The sequence below is a fragment of the Mobula hypostoma genome, chromosome 29, assembly GCF_963921235.1.
Source record: "Mobula hypostoma chromosome 29, sMobHyp1.1, whole genome shotgun sequence".
Classification (NCBI taxonomy): Eukaryota; Metazoa; Chordata; class Chondrichthyes; order Myliobatiformes; family Myliobatidae; genus Mobula; species Mobula hypostoma.
The window spans coordinates 29557491-29570403 of NC_086125.1; the positions used below are offsets into that span (position 1 = coordinate 29557491).

The window sequence follows — 12913 nt, forward strand, 5'->3', positions numbered from 1 at the left end:
TTAGCACAGGATCTTTTATAAGATCACAAGACATAGTAGCAGAATTTGTCCATTTGGTCCACTGAGTCTGCTTCACCATTTGACCATGCTAATTAAGGACAATCAATACATAAGTAAACAGTTTTGTTAAATGATATTGAATCAAACGTACCCAGCAAATGTGGCCACACCAGTGAAGGATCAGTGTTTCAGGTTGAAACGCTTCCATCTGAATTGGGAATGGGTGAAGATCAACACAATCTGATGTGCAGGTAAGGACCGTGGTCTGTGACTGGTAGAAGGGAGGGGACATGATGAGATGTTCTCCCCCCAATCACCACTCCCCTCTGAGCCCCGTTAAATACAACCTTCACTTCACAGAACAGGAGAACCACGCTGCGTCGTGCTCCATGGCAATGTAAGATCTATTCGCGAAGACTCGACCTGGCTCCATGTGCTGAGGTATGTGCAGTGGACAGCACCTGACACCCTGGACCCATTGACCGACCCGCCAACCTACCGCGGCCGCGCGCCGCGATCCCGCCGTGCGCGCGCGTAGGAAAGCGCGGGACTCTGCAGGGGCGGCGCCGGACGGGCGTCTGACGTCATGTGGTACGTCGGGTGGCCCTTAGCGACGGGTCTCAGGTGTCACCGGAGTGGCGGTAATGCACCATTAAGCTGGATGCCAACTGCCGTAAAACAAGACACGGACAGACAGGTGTCACCGGTGTTGGAACCCTTCTGTGCCTCGGGGTGCACGGCACGGCGTGAGTGAGTGAGGGTCATGCGGATAGGGAGGGTGAGAGGAAAGCGGGGCTCATGGTCCCAGTCCCACCAGCACAGTGTTGTCCAACAACCCCACATACAATGCCGGAGGAACTCAAAAGGTCAGAGAGCATCCGTGGAGGGGAATGAACAGTCGACGTTTAGGGCCGAGACCCTTCAACTGGTTTCACAGTGACCAGCCCCAGGAGCGACCAACCATTGATAGAGCTGGAGAACTGGTGTAGATACCTTGCTGGGTCAATTTAGAAGGCAGATACCTCTATCGTACCTCATGAACATTACATACCTCATTGTTCTTGATCAACACACAAAACGCTGGAGAAACTCAGCAAGTCAGGCAGCATCTGTGGTGGGAATAAACAGTCGACAGTTTGGGCTGAGACTTACTATTTACTTATTTTGTAATTTACAGTAATTTTCTCTTTTTGTACTGCTGTCACAAAACAACAAATTTCACATCATATAAGACCTGTTTTTGATCAGTAATTGCCCCATCCTGTGGAGGAAATCTGATTGTGGCACTTATTGATACTCAGAAGAAAACGTGAACCATTGGATTAAGTCAGTGGGTCCAGCAGCATCTGTGGTGGCAAAGAGATGTTATTTCAGGCTGAAATCCTGCATTATAATCTTGAGTTTGGTAATTACATAAATCAGAAATTAAAATGATATTCACTTCTGAATATGACATGATTGCATTTTTAAAAACAGGGTCTAGTTCACTAATGTCCTATAGGGAAAGAACTTTGCCATCCTTCTCCAATCTGGCCTGAATGTAGGAGCCATAGGTTGGCTCATAAATGTTTTTGAATGGCTCAAATAGAGTAATTAATATGAGCTTTGTTAGGAGTGGCCAGAACCTGCAGGTGAATAATAATAATAAACAAAATAATTTGAACAAAAGGATTTAAGAGAAACAGCTAGACACAGGAAGTGCACTAGCTTTTCGTCCTTGGTTATCATTTTGGAGGACTGATATCTTGAGAGGTATTGTTGGGGCTTTGAAGAGGCTGTTCCAAAATAACCCTCTATCCTCAGTGGATTAGAGGGAATAGCTTGTTTTCCAGGCAGAACACCTTATTCAGCATCAGTTTGTATGATTACATGAAGCTGATTAAGAAGCAGACCCAGCTTCTGTGTGTATGAGAGAGACAGAATGGCTGCTCAGTTATCAGTGAGGCTTTGGAACTTCAAATAACTGAGGAAATAGATGCTGAGCTTTCACTGAGGGCTGACTTGGTTCCAAACTTCTACAGAATACACAAATACAAATTTTATTTTCCTCATAATTCCCCAATGGAATCTCACAGTTTAGAAGGAGATCATTTCTATGCTGTCTCTTTTAGAAAATTTCCACTTCTTTGTTTCTTCCTTGTGGTTATGGTACTAAATTTGTAAATGACCATCAGTTTGTGTCTGAGGTGTTAAAATGTACAATCTATATTCTTAGAAGCCTAGAGGTAACTCTGTCCAGCTGAGCTACATTGAGCCATGTTTCGTTCTTAATGTGCCGTTAAAGGATGTTGGGTGGAAATTGGGGTTTCCTGTTCATGCAGTTTATGGAATTTTTGTTGAGGGCCATCACTTGGAATGAAGTACCAACTCCATGGTTTTCTAACACAGCATAGATAGTGCTTTACAGGGAGGAGACAACTGAAGCAAAATGAAACCTAATTGAATTTATCATATCTGATGCAAGCTGTTAAACTCTCCTGCTTTTAGACCAGGATGGCCAATACAGATTATGACAGTGAACAAATGAAAGAAAGTATTAATGAAAAATACCCGCAAACAAGTGGATGCAGGAAAAATCTCTACACAGAGGTCAGTGTAAGGTGAGCAAGCCTGAAGTTATTTTATTATGGGGCAATGATATAGGACTGAGCCTCTGAGTTCTGTGTTCTGAGGCTGTTGATTTTGCATAGTAGTCAAAGTCAAAATGAGTTTATTATCAAAGTACATATATGCCATCATATACTACCTTGTGATTAATTTTCTTATAGGCATTTACAGGAAAATAAATAAATACAATAGAGTTTATGAAAATAAAGCTAAATATAAACAAAGAGTGACAAACAACCATTGTGCACTAAAAAATACCGAGAACAAGAGTTGTAGAATCCTTGAAAGTGAGTTTATAGGTTGTGGAATCAGTTCAGTGTTGTGGTAACTGAAGTTATCATGCTGGGTTGGCTGCTTGATAGTGGTAGGATAATAACTGTTACTAAACCTGGAGGTGTGGGACCCAAGGCGTGATACCTCCCACCCAATGGTAGTAGCGAGAAGAGATCATGGCTTGGATGGTGGGGGCTCTTAATGATGGAAGCTGCTTCTTGTAGATATGCTCATTGGTGAGGACGGCTTTGTCTGTGATGGACTGTGCTCTATCCACCACTTTCTGTAGTCTTTTCTGTTCTTGGCCTTTGGTGTTTCCATATCATCCATGATGTAATCACTTCAATCAGATACTCTCTATTGTACAGTACAGCAGTAGTATGAGTTGTTGTTCTTTGTGCCTTGATTTTCTGCTTTATTTGCACCTGATGCCTTTTCTGTTATTAACTTGAATGCAGCCCTTGATGTGAGGAGCGCATAATGTTTGTTTTATCAATTGGTACTCTTAAGGTCCACACAGTCAAACACAGATTTAGCGGTTGCTTAACTCTGGGTTCTACCTTTAGGAATTTGCTAATAAAAAATCTTTGATATGCTTGGTGCAGTTATAATGACAAAAATGTTTGGTTCATTTGCTCATGAAATTAATAATGTATTGGTAATCTGTTACAATCAGAAATTGAAATGTTGTTATTTATGAAAAATCATTAGACTACCCAACCTCTCACCCCCAACATCACTCTTACCCCCATCTCTCTTTGTCTTGGTCTGATGCCCCTCTTGGCAAATGAGTGTGTTAATGTCATGGACAAGATATAAATCTTGTTCTATGTTTAGTTGGTGTGTTCAGTCATGTTGGTGGTTGGACCCTACATTGGTCATTCCTCTGCAGATGTTGGAAATCCAAGCAACAGACTCAAAATGCTGGAGGAACTCAGCAGGCCAGGCAGCATCTATGGAAAAAAATACAATTGATATTTTGGGCCGAAACCTTTCAGCAGGTCATTCCTAATCACTAAGCAGTAAATGTTAGTGATTTACTAACATGTTGGCGCGTGACCAAGTGGTTAAGGCGTCGGCCTAGTGATCTGAAGGTCAGCTGAGGCAGCATGTTGTGTCCCTGAGCAAGGCACTTAATCACATATTGCTCTGCTATGACACAGGTGCCAAGCTGTATTGGCCCTAGTGCCCTTCCCTTGGACAACATCGGTGGCGTGGAGAGGGGAGACTTGCAGCATGGGCAACTGCCGGTCTTCCATACAACCCTTGCCCAGGCCTGCACCCTAGAAACCTCCCAAGGTGCAAATCTATGGTTTCACGAGACTAACGGATGCCTATTATTACATGTTGCAAGACAGCATGTGTGGAGTTTCAAGCTAGGTCAGGATCTGGATAAACTGTGATGTTCCAGTGTTTCTTATGTTCAGGATGTGCAGGGTAGTGAATGAAGGGAATTGGAGTATAAAGCTTGGATTAGTTTAACAACCACTACTTGCAGTCATAAAGTGCATTTAATAAAATATCCAAGGCACTCAAAAAAGTTTGATCAAAGATCTAGGTGTTGAACAACAAAATTAAAGAGAAAATTAGGTGTGTTAAGTTTTAAGAATGGGTTCTCAGTTCTCAGTTCTCAGTTCCCAAGCAACAGCAACTTGGCCATCAACGGTAGAACATCACGGGCTGAACCCTGCTGTACTGTTCCATGTATTTTGACAGCACCAGTTTCAGACACCCGCAACTGCAACTGTCCACTACCAGCTCCAAAGATTGTTAACATGTTGCATATTCCTGCATTATGGCTTCAGTTATGAACCTGGCAGGTGACCATTTTTGTCTGACTTACAAAAAGGAGTTGTACTTGTATCGTTTATTAGGATTGAGACACATAATTTATTTCCCAGTGAACAATCAAGAACACTCATTGCTCTGTCTCAGCACAGTAATGATTTTTTGTTCTGGATTTTAAAACAAATTTTAGAGATACAGTTAATCTCTAGAAATACAGATATTTTAGAGGGTGGAACAGGCCCTTCCAGCCCACCGAGCTGCCTGCCCAGCAGCCACCGATTTAACCTTTGCCTAATCACAGGACAATTTACAATGATCAAATACGTATGTCTTTGGACTGTAGGAGGAAACTAGAGCATCCAGAGAAAACACACGTGCACATGAAAAGAGTGTACAAATGTTCTTACAGGAAGATGCTGGAATTGAACTCCCAACTCTGACGACCAATGCTGCTACGTTAACGTGGTGCCCTTTCACTAAAAAGATTAATCGCACATTGATGATTCATTAGGGCTGCTTCCTGAACCCATGCTGAGTTCATCAATTTCATGAAGTTTACCTCCAACTTCCACCCTGCCATCAAATTTACTTGATATATCGTGTACACCTCTCTCCTCCTCCTGGATCTCTCTGTCTCCAACTCTGCAGGCAGAGACAACTGATATCTTTTATAAATGTACTGACTCTCACAGCTATCTTGACTATGCCTCTTCCTGCCCTATCACTTGTAAAATGCTATTCCTTTTTTCCTGTTCCTCCGTCTCCCCGCATTTTTTCTCAGACATGGCTTTCCATTCCAGAACATATGTCCTCCTCCTTTAAAGGACAGGCTTTCCCTTCCTCTACCGTTGATGCTACCCTCACCCACATCTTCTCCGTTTCCTAGAAATCTGCCCTTAGCCCATCTTCCTATTGCCATAACTGGGATAGAGTTCCCACACCCTTACCTACCACCTCATGAGCCTCCACATCCAGTACATCATTCTTCACAACTTCTGCCATCTTACCACTTAACACATCTTTCCTCCCCGCGCCCCCCCCCCCCCCGGGACTCTCCACTTTCTACAGTGATTGCTGTCTGTGACTTCTTTGTCCACTCACCCCTCCTTACTGATCTTCCTCCTGGCACTAATGGCTGTAAGTGGGGCAAGCATTACACCTGCCCCTACACTTCCACCCTCACCCACCATTCAGGCCCCCAAACAGTCCTAGGTGAGACAACACTTGAAGTTTGAAGTTTCATGCTTAGTTTCCTGATGCAGTTATTGATCTACAAGGTTATTTTTCTCTTTACCAGTAAGACCCTGTGTTTTGATAAACAAGATTCTGATCATGAACTGAAAAATGTTTCATGAAAATTATTGTACTAATGCTTTCCATGTTTAATTAAAAGTAACTCATTATTACTTTCAACACAACACACATCAAAGTTGCTGGTGAACGCAGCAGGCCAGGAAGAGGTACAGTTGACGTTTTGGGCTGAGACCCTTCATCAGGACTAACTGAAAGAAGACCTAGTAAGAGATTTGAAGAGATTCATTATTACTTTAGTGGAGGCAATAACCTATGTTAAAGGACAAGGTGTTACACTTTGGGAGGTCAAATGTAAGGAGAAGCTGTATAATCAACTTAATAACATTGATATACAGAGGGATCTTGGGGTCCGAGCTCCCTGAAAGTGGCCATGCAAGTAGATGGTGTGGTAATGAAGGCATACAGCATGCTTTCCTTCACTGGCCAGGCATTGGGTAAAAGAGTCAGGAAGTTGTGTTGCAGCTATGTACAACTTTAATTAGGTCACAATTAGGAGCATTGTGTACAATTCCGAATACCCCATTACAGGAGGGATGTGGAGTCTTTGGAAAGGGCATAGAACCATTTCACCAGGATGTTGCCTGGACTTGAGGGTATAAGCTACAAGGACAAACATGGTTTATTTTCTCGAGCGGCGGAGGCTAAGGGAAATCTGAAATCTGCTAGAGGCTTATAAAATTAGAGGGAGCGACAGGATATCTTTCTCCCAGGGTTGAAATGTTTAATACTAGAGAACATGCATATAAAATTAGAAGTTGGAAGTTTAAAGGAGCCTGTGGTGGCTGCCTGGAATGGGCTGCCATGGTTAATGAAAGAAGTAGATATGATAGTGACATTTCAAAGGCTTTTAGATAGTCACATAGATTGTGCAGGAAATGGAGGGATAGGAATCGTGCAAACAGAAGAGATATAGTTTAATTTGGCATCATGTTCATCACAGATTTTATGGACTAAAAGGCTTATACTGTATGTGTACTGAACTGCTCTGTGTTATATGATAGTAACGATGATCTTCATAGTTCTCCATGCCAGCTTGGCATGTTAAGGTTTATGAAACACTTATTCATACATTAGTTGCATTAGGTGAATTGGTGTTCAAAGAACTCCATTAAATGGAATGCCATGTGTACTGAATACATTTTTAAAAATCTCTGTGGTTTCAATTACTGATGAATACAATTGTCTAGGTAACAAATTGGTAACAATGTTTGGTTATTGTATCAAATTATACTGTTTGTCTCACCAAACAGTTCTTCCTGTCAACCCCTCTTCACTATATTCAAAGATTTTAAATGGTTCTCCCTGTATTTTATGGTAAACCTTGATAGAGAACAAAGACTAAATAAGATTGTGTTTCTTAATTTAAAAGATCCAGATGGTGCCACTGTAATCTAATTGTGGCACATACTGGTGCTACACCTATGTTTATTTCAAGAAGGATTTGACTCTAGGTATCATTGTACCCAAGTATCTGTGATTCTAATTTTCATTTTCTTGTAACAGAGAGGAATCCTGCAGCTTAGTGAATGAAGCAATGGCAACCTCAGATATGGAGGATTCCACAATGGATTTCACTGTCAAGCCCGCAAACTGTTTTGCAGGATCAGATTCCGGTGTAGAAGGGTTGTGCGAAAGAACAAAACAGCTAGTTAGCGAAATAAATAAAAGTAGAATAAGAGATCACAAGTTGATGACCAACTTTAAAGATATTCTTATTATGAAGGTAATTATACATCTTTCCTGTAACCAACCAAATGTTGCAACACTCTAATTTACGTATGGCAGGATTTTGTGTGAAGAATGTTAAGTGTTTGTGCATTAAGGGAATTATCTCTTTCACAAGATTTTATTCATCATGGAATTCTGTACCTCTAAAGAGCCTTGAATGCTTGCCAACTATTCCTTGTAGGCATCAAGTGCAGTAAAAGTTGTGACAAAGGAAATCTCATGCACAATTGCTTCCCTAATAGAGGATTATGGTTTCATGTTTGCAGCCTTCTCCTTTCATTTCCAGATTCAAGATTCAAAAATCAAGATTGATTATTTCATTCTTCAGTACCAAGTGTAAAAGAGAACGAAATGATTGTTACTCCGGGTTCGATACAGCATTAAACAATTGCACTCAGCATAAGGAATAAACAATAAAAATACCCTTTAAATACATCACATTAGCTTATATACATAGACTGATTGTGTGTACATAAAGTGACGCTAGCTACAGGGGTATCTATATATAAGATGACTCTGACAGGAAATGATAAAGCAGTGGTGGGAGGGGTGAAAGTGTTGATCGGCCCAGCGGCTTGAGGAAAGTAATTGTTTTGAGCCTGGCGATCCTGGCGTGGATACTGCGTAGCCTTTTCTCTGATGGGAGTGGCACAAACAGTCCATGAGCGGGGGTGGGGTCATTCATGATATTGCTGGCCTTTTTCAGTGGCACAGCAGTGGAAACACCTTGCCCAACCTTACATCAGCCCTGAACAATCCTACACAGTGATAAAGCTCACCAATGCCTCTTCTTTCTGAGGAGGCTGAAGAGAGCTGGATTACACACATCAATAATCACAATCTTCTACAAATGTGCATTTGAGAGCATCCTAATATGCTGCATTCACTATGTGGTATGGAAATGGCACCGAGGCACACAGGAGGGTTTTACAATGGGTAGCTAAAACTGCTCACCGCATCACTAACACCAGCCTACCCGCCATCAAGGGCGTATACAGAAAGGTGCCCAAATAACCGTTGGATTTGGTGATTTCAGCCAATGATAATGTGTAATTGGACTCAGATGAGAAAACAGAAAATAATCACCTTTCTCTGTTTCTTGATAATCAGGTGATTCAGTTCTGCAAAAATTCAGTTTAAAACGGGATTGGTATTAATCTTAATGATGCCCATTCACTGTGCAACAAAAGTGAGAAACAGGTCACGCGGGTGGGGATTGCAGGTGCAACTTGGGTGGATCCTCTCTTTTAGGAATAGGTGTGGGGATAGAGAGAATGCAGGGAAAAGATGTATAATCACTTGTGATTTTTAAGGTTTCAGAATTCTCTAAGAAGCTAGAAGAAAGATTGTTTGAAATCTACAGCAATGAGAATAAATTGATTGAGGACACTCTACAGGAGCTATTGACCAGCCTGGATAGAATCAGATGTTTAGAGTCTGAACTTAAACAGACCTGCAATGCCATGGCCACAGTCTACAAGGACATGTGTTCACATCCTGAAGTCTGAGTGGTATTTTATGACATGAGGTATTCTGTGGGATCAGTGTTTATTTTCTTCTTTTTTGGTGTACTAGGTAGATTTCTTTGTGGCCACTTGGCTTGATGATTTAATGTTTTTTTGCAATCCAGTACAGTTATGCTTTTGCCACAAAATGTCACAATGTACACTCTGTTGAGATATTATTTCTCAAACTTAGAGCTATATTTAATTAATACTCAACATAGATTTATATAATTTTGTTTGGCAAGTTCATCTCTTCTAACAATTGTAAAATAAATTACAGCTTTTGAAATGGCTTTAGATTAGTTTGTGATCTTTAAAAAGAGAAACACAAAGGTGGGGGGTAGTTGTATTGATGTATTAGTATAACATGTATTAACATAGTGAATGTACACTCAGCAGGTGCTTACTGTACTCTTTCCAGTCCCAAAGAATTTGTAGATAAATGGATTATTTGTTTACACTTCTAGAACACACACAACGGTAGTAAAATAGGAGCATATGGGGGATAACTCATTTTAAAATATTTTATTGATTATACATTCTGCTGTGCTTTTTGCAAAGTTAATGAATAGGGAGGACTGGCCTGTACTTGCCCAAGCTTAGATGAATGGGGTGGGGGAGAATCTCATTGAAACCTACTGAATATTGAAAGGCGGTAATAGAGTGGAGATGGAGACAGTGTTTCCAATAATGGGAAAATCTAGGAGCAGAGAGCACAGCCCAAAATACAAGAATGTCCCTTAAGAGATGAGGAAGGAATTTCTTTAGCCAGAGGGTGGTGAATCTGTGGAAGCCAAGTCATTGAGTACACTTTAAGTAGAGGCTGATAGGTTCTAGATTACCAAGTGTGTCAAAGATTATGGGAAGAAGGCAGGAGAGGGGTTGAGAGATATGATTAGTCATGATCAAATGTTGGAGGAGACTCAATGGGTTGAATGGCCTAATTCTGCCCCTGTATATGGACTATGCATTAATGATTTAATACTGCAAAGGGCAGATGAGAGGACACTTACACTCAGTTAACCTCTGATAGAGCCTTTATTCAAGAGAATTCTGTGATGAGGACTCTAACGGATCACTGAAGAGAAAGGAACATGGATATTCTAAATAACAGAACAGAGTACAGCATAAGAACGGCATTTGGCACACAATGTTGTGCTGAACCAGATAGACGGTAAATCAAAAACACCCAAACACTAGTCCCTCCATCTTCCTTACATGCACCTGCCTATCCAAATGTCTCATAAAAGCCTCTACTGCATTTGTCTCTACCCCCATACCAGGCATCCACTACTCCAAATAAAAACAACTTACCATCAAATCCCCCTTGAACCTTCAATGCATGCACTCTGGTTTTATACATTAAATAACTGATTTTTCCTACATTCACAGCTTCTGAGAGTTGGGTGGGTTTCAATCAGTTGTTCTGAAGTTTTGCCATTTCCCAGGGCTATCAAGGGAGCCAATCTAAATTGCTCCTATTAGTAATATAAATGAAGAATCCCAGTGGTAACTAGACCAGGCATTGATGGGTCTCTATCTAGGTGACAGTTTTGATAAAAGAAACAAATCAAAACTTCTAGAATAATATCTTTTTTCCATCTAAAATGGAAGAACAGTCAAAAAATACACCAAACTTTTCTTCCTGTATTTCAGTTTGTAACTCGGCATTATCTAAAAGTTTAGCTGTGCATTTTTTTCAGGATGGCATTTGTAGGCTGTGACAGATGTATTGTCACATTGTAATGACTTTACCAGTAAACCTGCAGCTAGCATCATCCAGTGACAAAGGTTGGATATCACAGTACTTAATGATTTTTTTAAAACAGATTAAGAAATTCCTGTCCAGAAACAGGCCATTCTTCTAATTGATTAATGCCTGTGTTAAGCTCCAAACAGCCTCTTCCAACACTATGTCCAATCTTGGTAACATAGCATTTTCTTTTTTTTTAATATAATTTTTATTAAGTTTTCAAACATAGCATTTTCTGCAGAGATGTATCATCTCTGCCTGGGTCTTGCCTTAATGAATTCAAATTGCCCACATGCACATTAATTTTCCTCCAGGTCCAATTTGACTCAATTTTATTTTCCCCATCAGATTTAAAGAAGCATTTTCTACTAACTGTGCAAATACAACTCCTTTATCCAAACATCCTTATCTATAAACTTGCACTTGATTTATGATTATATATTACGATTATTTAAAAACATGCATGGTGCCTGATAATATCATCCCCATTCCTTCAAGATGTAAACTATAGCACCAATCAGACCAATATTTACAGGGTAAAACAGTGGGAAAATTAAAAATAGAACTTATCTGCAAAGAGTTAGTATTTTCCCCTTTATCTTATACAATGCTTGATTAATAGTAGAATTTAACAGCATAATGTATGTAGCTGGCACAATTCTCCATTGTATCCCATGGAGTTCAAATCTCTTGTCAGCTTATCCATGACAGCAATTCCCAATCTAGAATTAGTGAAACATTACCATACAGGAGCAGCAAATCAAACAGATTCTGCAGATCCTGGAAAACCCATGGTAACACATAGAAAATGCTGGAGGAACTCAAGGTCAGACAGCATCTATGGAAAGGAATAAACTAGTCAATATTTTGGCTGAGTCCTGATGAAGGGCTGCAGCCTGAAATGTGGACTGTTTATTCCTTTCCATAGTTGCTGCCCAAAGCACAGAGCTCCTCCAGCATTTTGTATGTGTTACACAGAGCAGGAAGGGGCCATTTGGTTCATCAAGCCCACCCTGACCATACTATCCAAGAGTCCAACAGGCAGCATTACTGATTGTAAGGGAAAAGTTCCAACCCAAGATTATGAACTGAAGGCAATGAAGTGTAATGTATCAGTTTTAGGGCAGAAATGGTAGTGAATAGGGGCTGGGTGAGAAAAAGTTCAAGGAGGGCACAGTAGGGGAAAAGCATACAACAAACATTTCTATAAAAGAGGATCTTTATTATTTACTTCTGTAGATTAACAAAATAATCATGCTGAATTTAATTGTGTACAGGATTTACAAAAGAACATTTTCTTCCAATTCATATATTACATTTTATCCTTAGTTCAGGCTTGCATGTTATAGCTTATAACAATAGTGGCTTTACAAGCAGCATTTTGAAAACAATTTTTTCTTAAGTAACAGTAGCTGATGCACCAACACACTGTGAGGCAGCCAGATACAAATTTTACATAGTCAATACCTGTTATCCGGGAAAGAGTGGCTGTTGAAGGAGAGCTGTTTTCTTCCCAAAGGTAAAGATTCAGGAACAAAAGAGACAGTGGAGCTTCTATCCATCTGGAGACTGCAGAGAAATCTTAGGACAGAGGGACTTTGTAGCATATTGACAAGGATAATTTAATGGCTTGGTGAATAACTATGGAGAAGGAGCACTTTCTTTTAATTGTATAAAATATTCAATGAGCTTCAATGTTCAAATCTCGTAGGAGTCAAGTTTGTTAGGTAGTAACTGAGGCAACCTGTCACAAAACATTCCACATGCTGCGTTAAAGGTTAAAGATTAGTTTTATTTGTCACATGTACACTGAAATACGGTGAAACAAATTGTTTGCATCAGCGACCAACACAGTACAAGGATGTGCTGGGGCCACACTGCAAGTGTCGCTATGCTTCCAACACCAACATAGCTTGCCCTCCTTACTAACCTGAACCAGCATGTC

At 40.5% G+C, this 12913-nt stretch overlaps 1 protein-coding gene across 2 annotated transcripts; it reads left to right on the plus strand.

Moving 5' to 3' along the window:
- The first annotated feature begins 614 nt into the window (after positions 1-614).
- On the plus strand, positions 615-9502 carry LOC134339386 (synaptonemal complex central element protein 2-like). Of its 2 annotated transcripts, none has more exons than XM_063035841.1 (4): positions 615-750; positions 2488-2600; positions 7486-7705; positions 9024-9502. In XM_063035841.1, exons 2-4 carry the CDS (start codon positions 2494-2496, stop codon positions 9216-9218), a joined length of 522 nt encoding a protein of 173 aa, XP_062891911.1. In that variant the 5' UTR covers positions 615-750; positions 2488-2493; the 3' UTR covers positions 9219-9502. The 2 variants fall into 2 exon arrangements, with proteins under 2 accessions (XP_062891911.1, XP_062891912.1); XM_063035842.1 differs by having other exon boundaries at positions 631-746.
- The last annotated feature ends 3411 nt before the right edge of the window (positions 9503-12913 follow it).

Excerpts from the sequence above, each read along its gene's own strand:
- LOC134339386 (XM_063035841.1), top strand. The coding sequence starts at position 2,494 with ATGGCCAATACAGATTATGACAGTGAACAAATGAAAGAAAGTATTAAT. Across the intron at positions 2,601-7,485 it reads TACACAGAGGTCAGTGTAAG|AGAGGAATCCTGCAGCTTAG; the intron begins GTGAGCAAGCCT and ends TTCTTGTAACAG. Across the intron at positions 7,706-9,023 it reads AAGATATTCTTATTATGAAG|GTTTCAGAATTCTCTAAGAA; the intron begins GTAATTATACAT and ends GTGATTTTTAAG.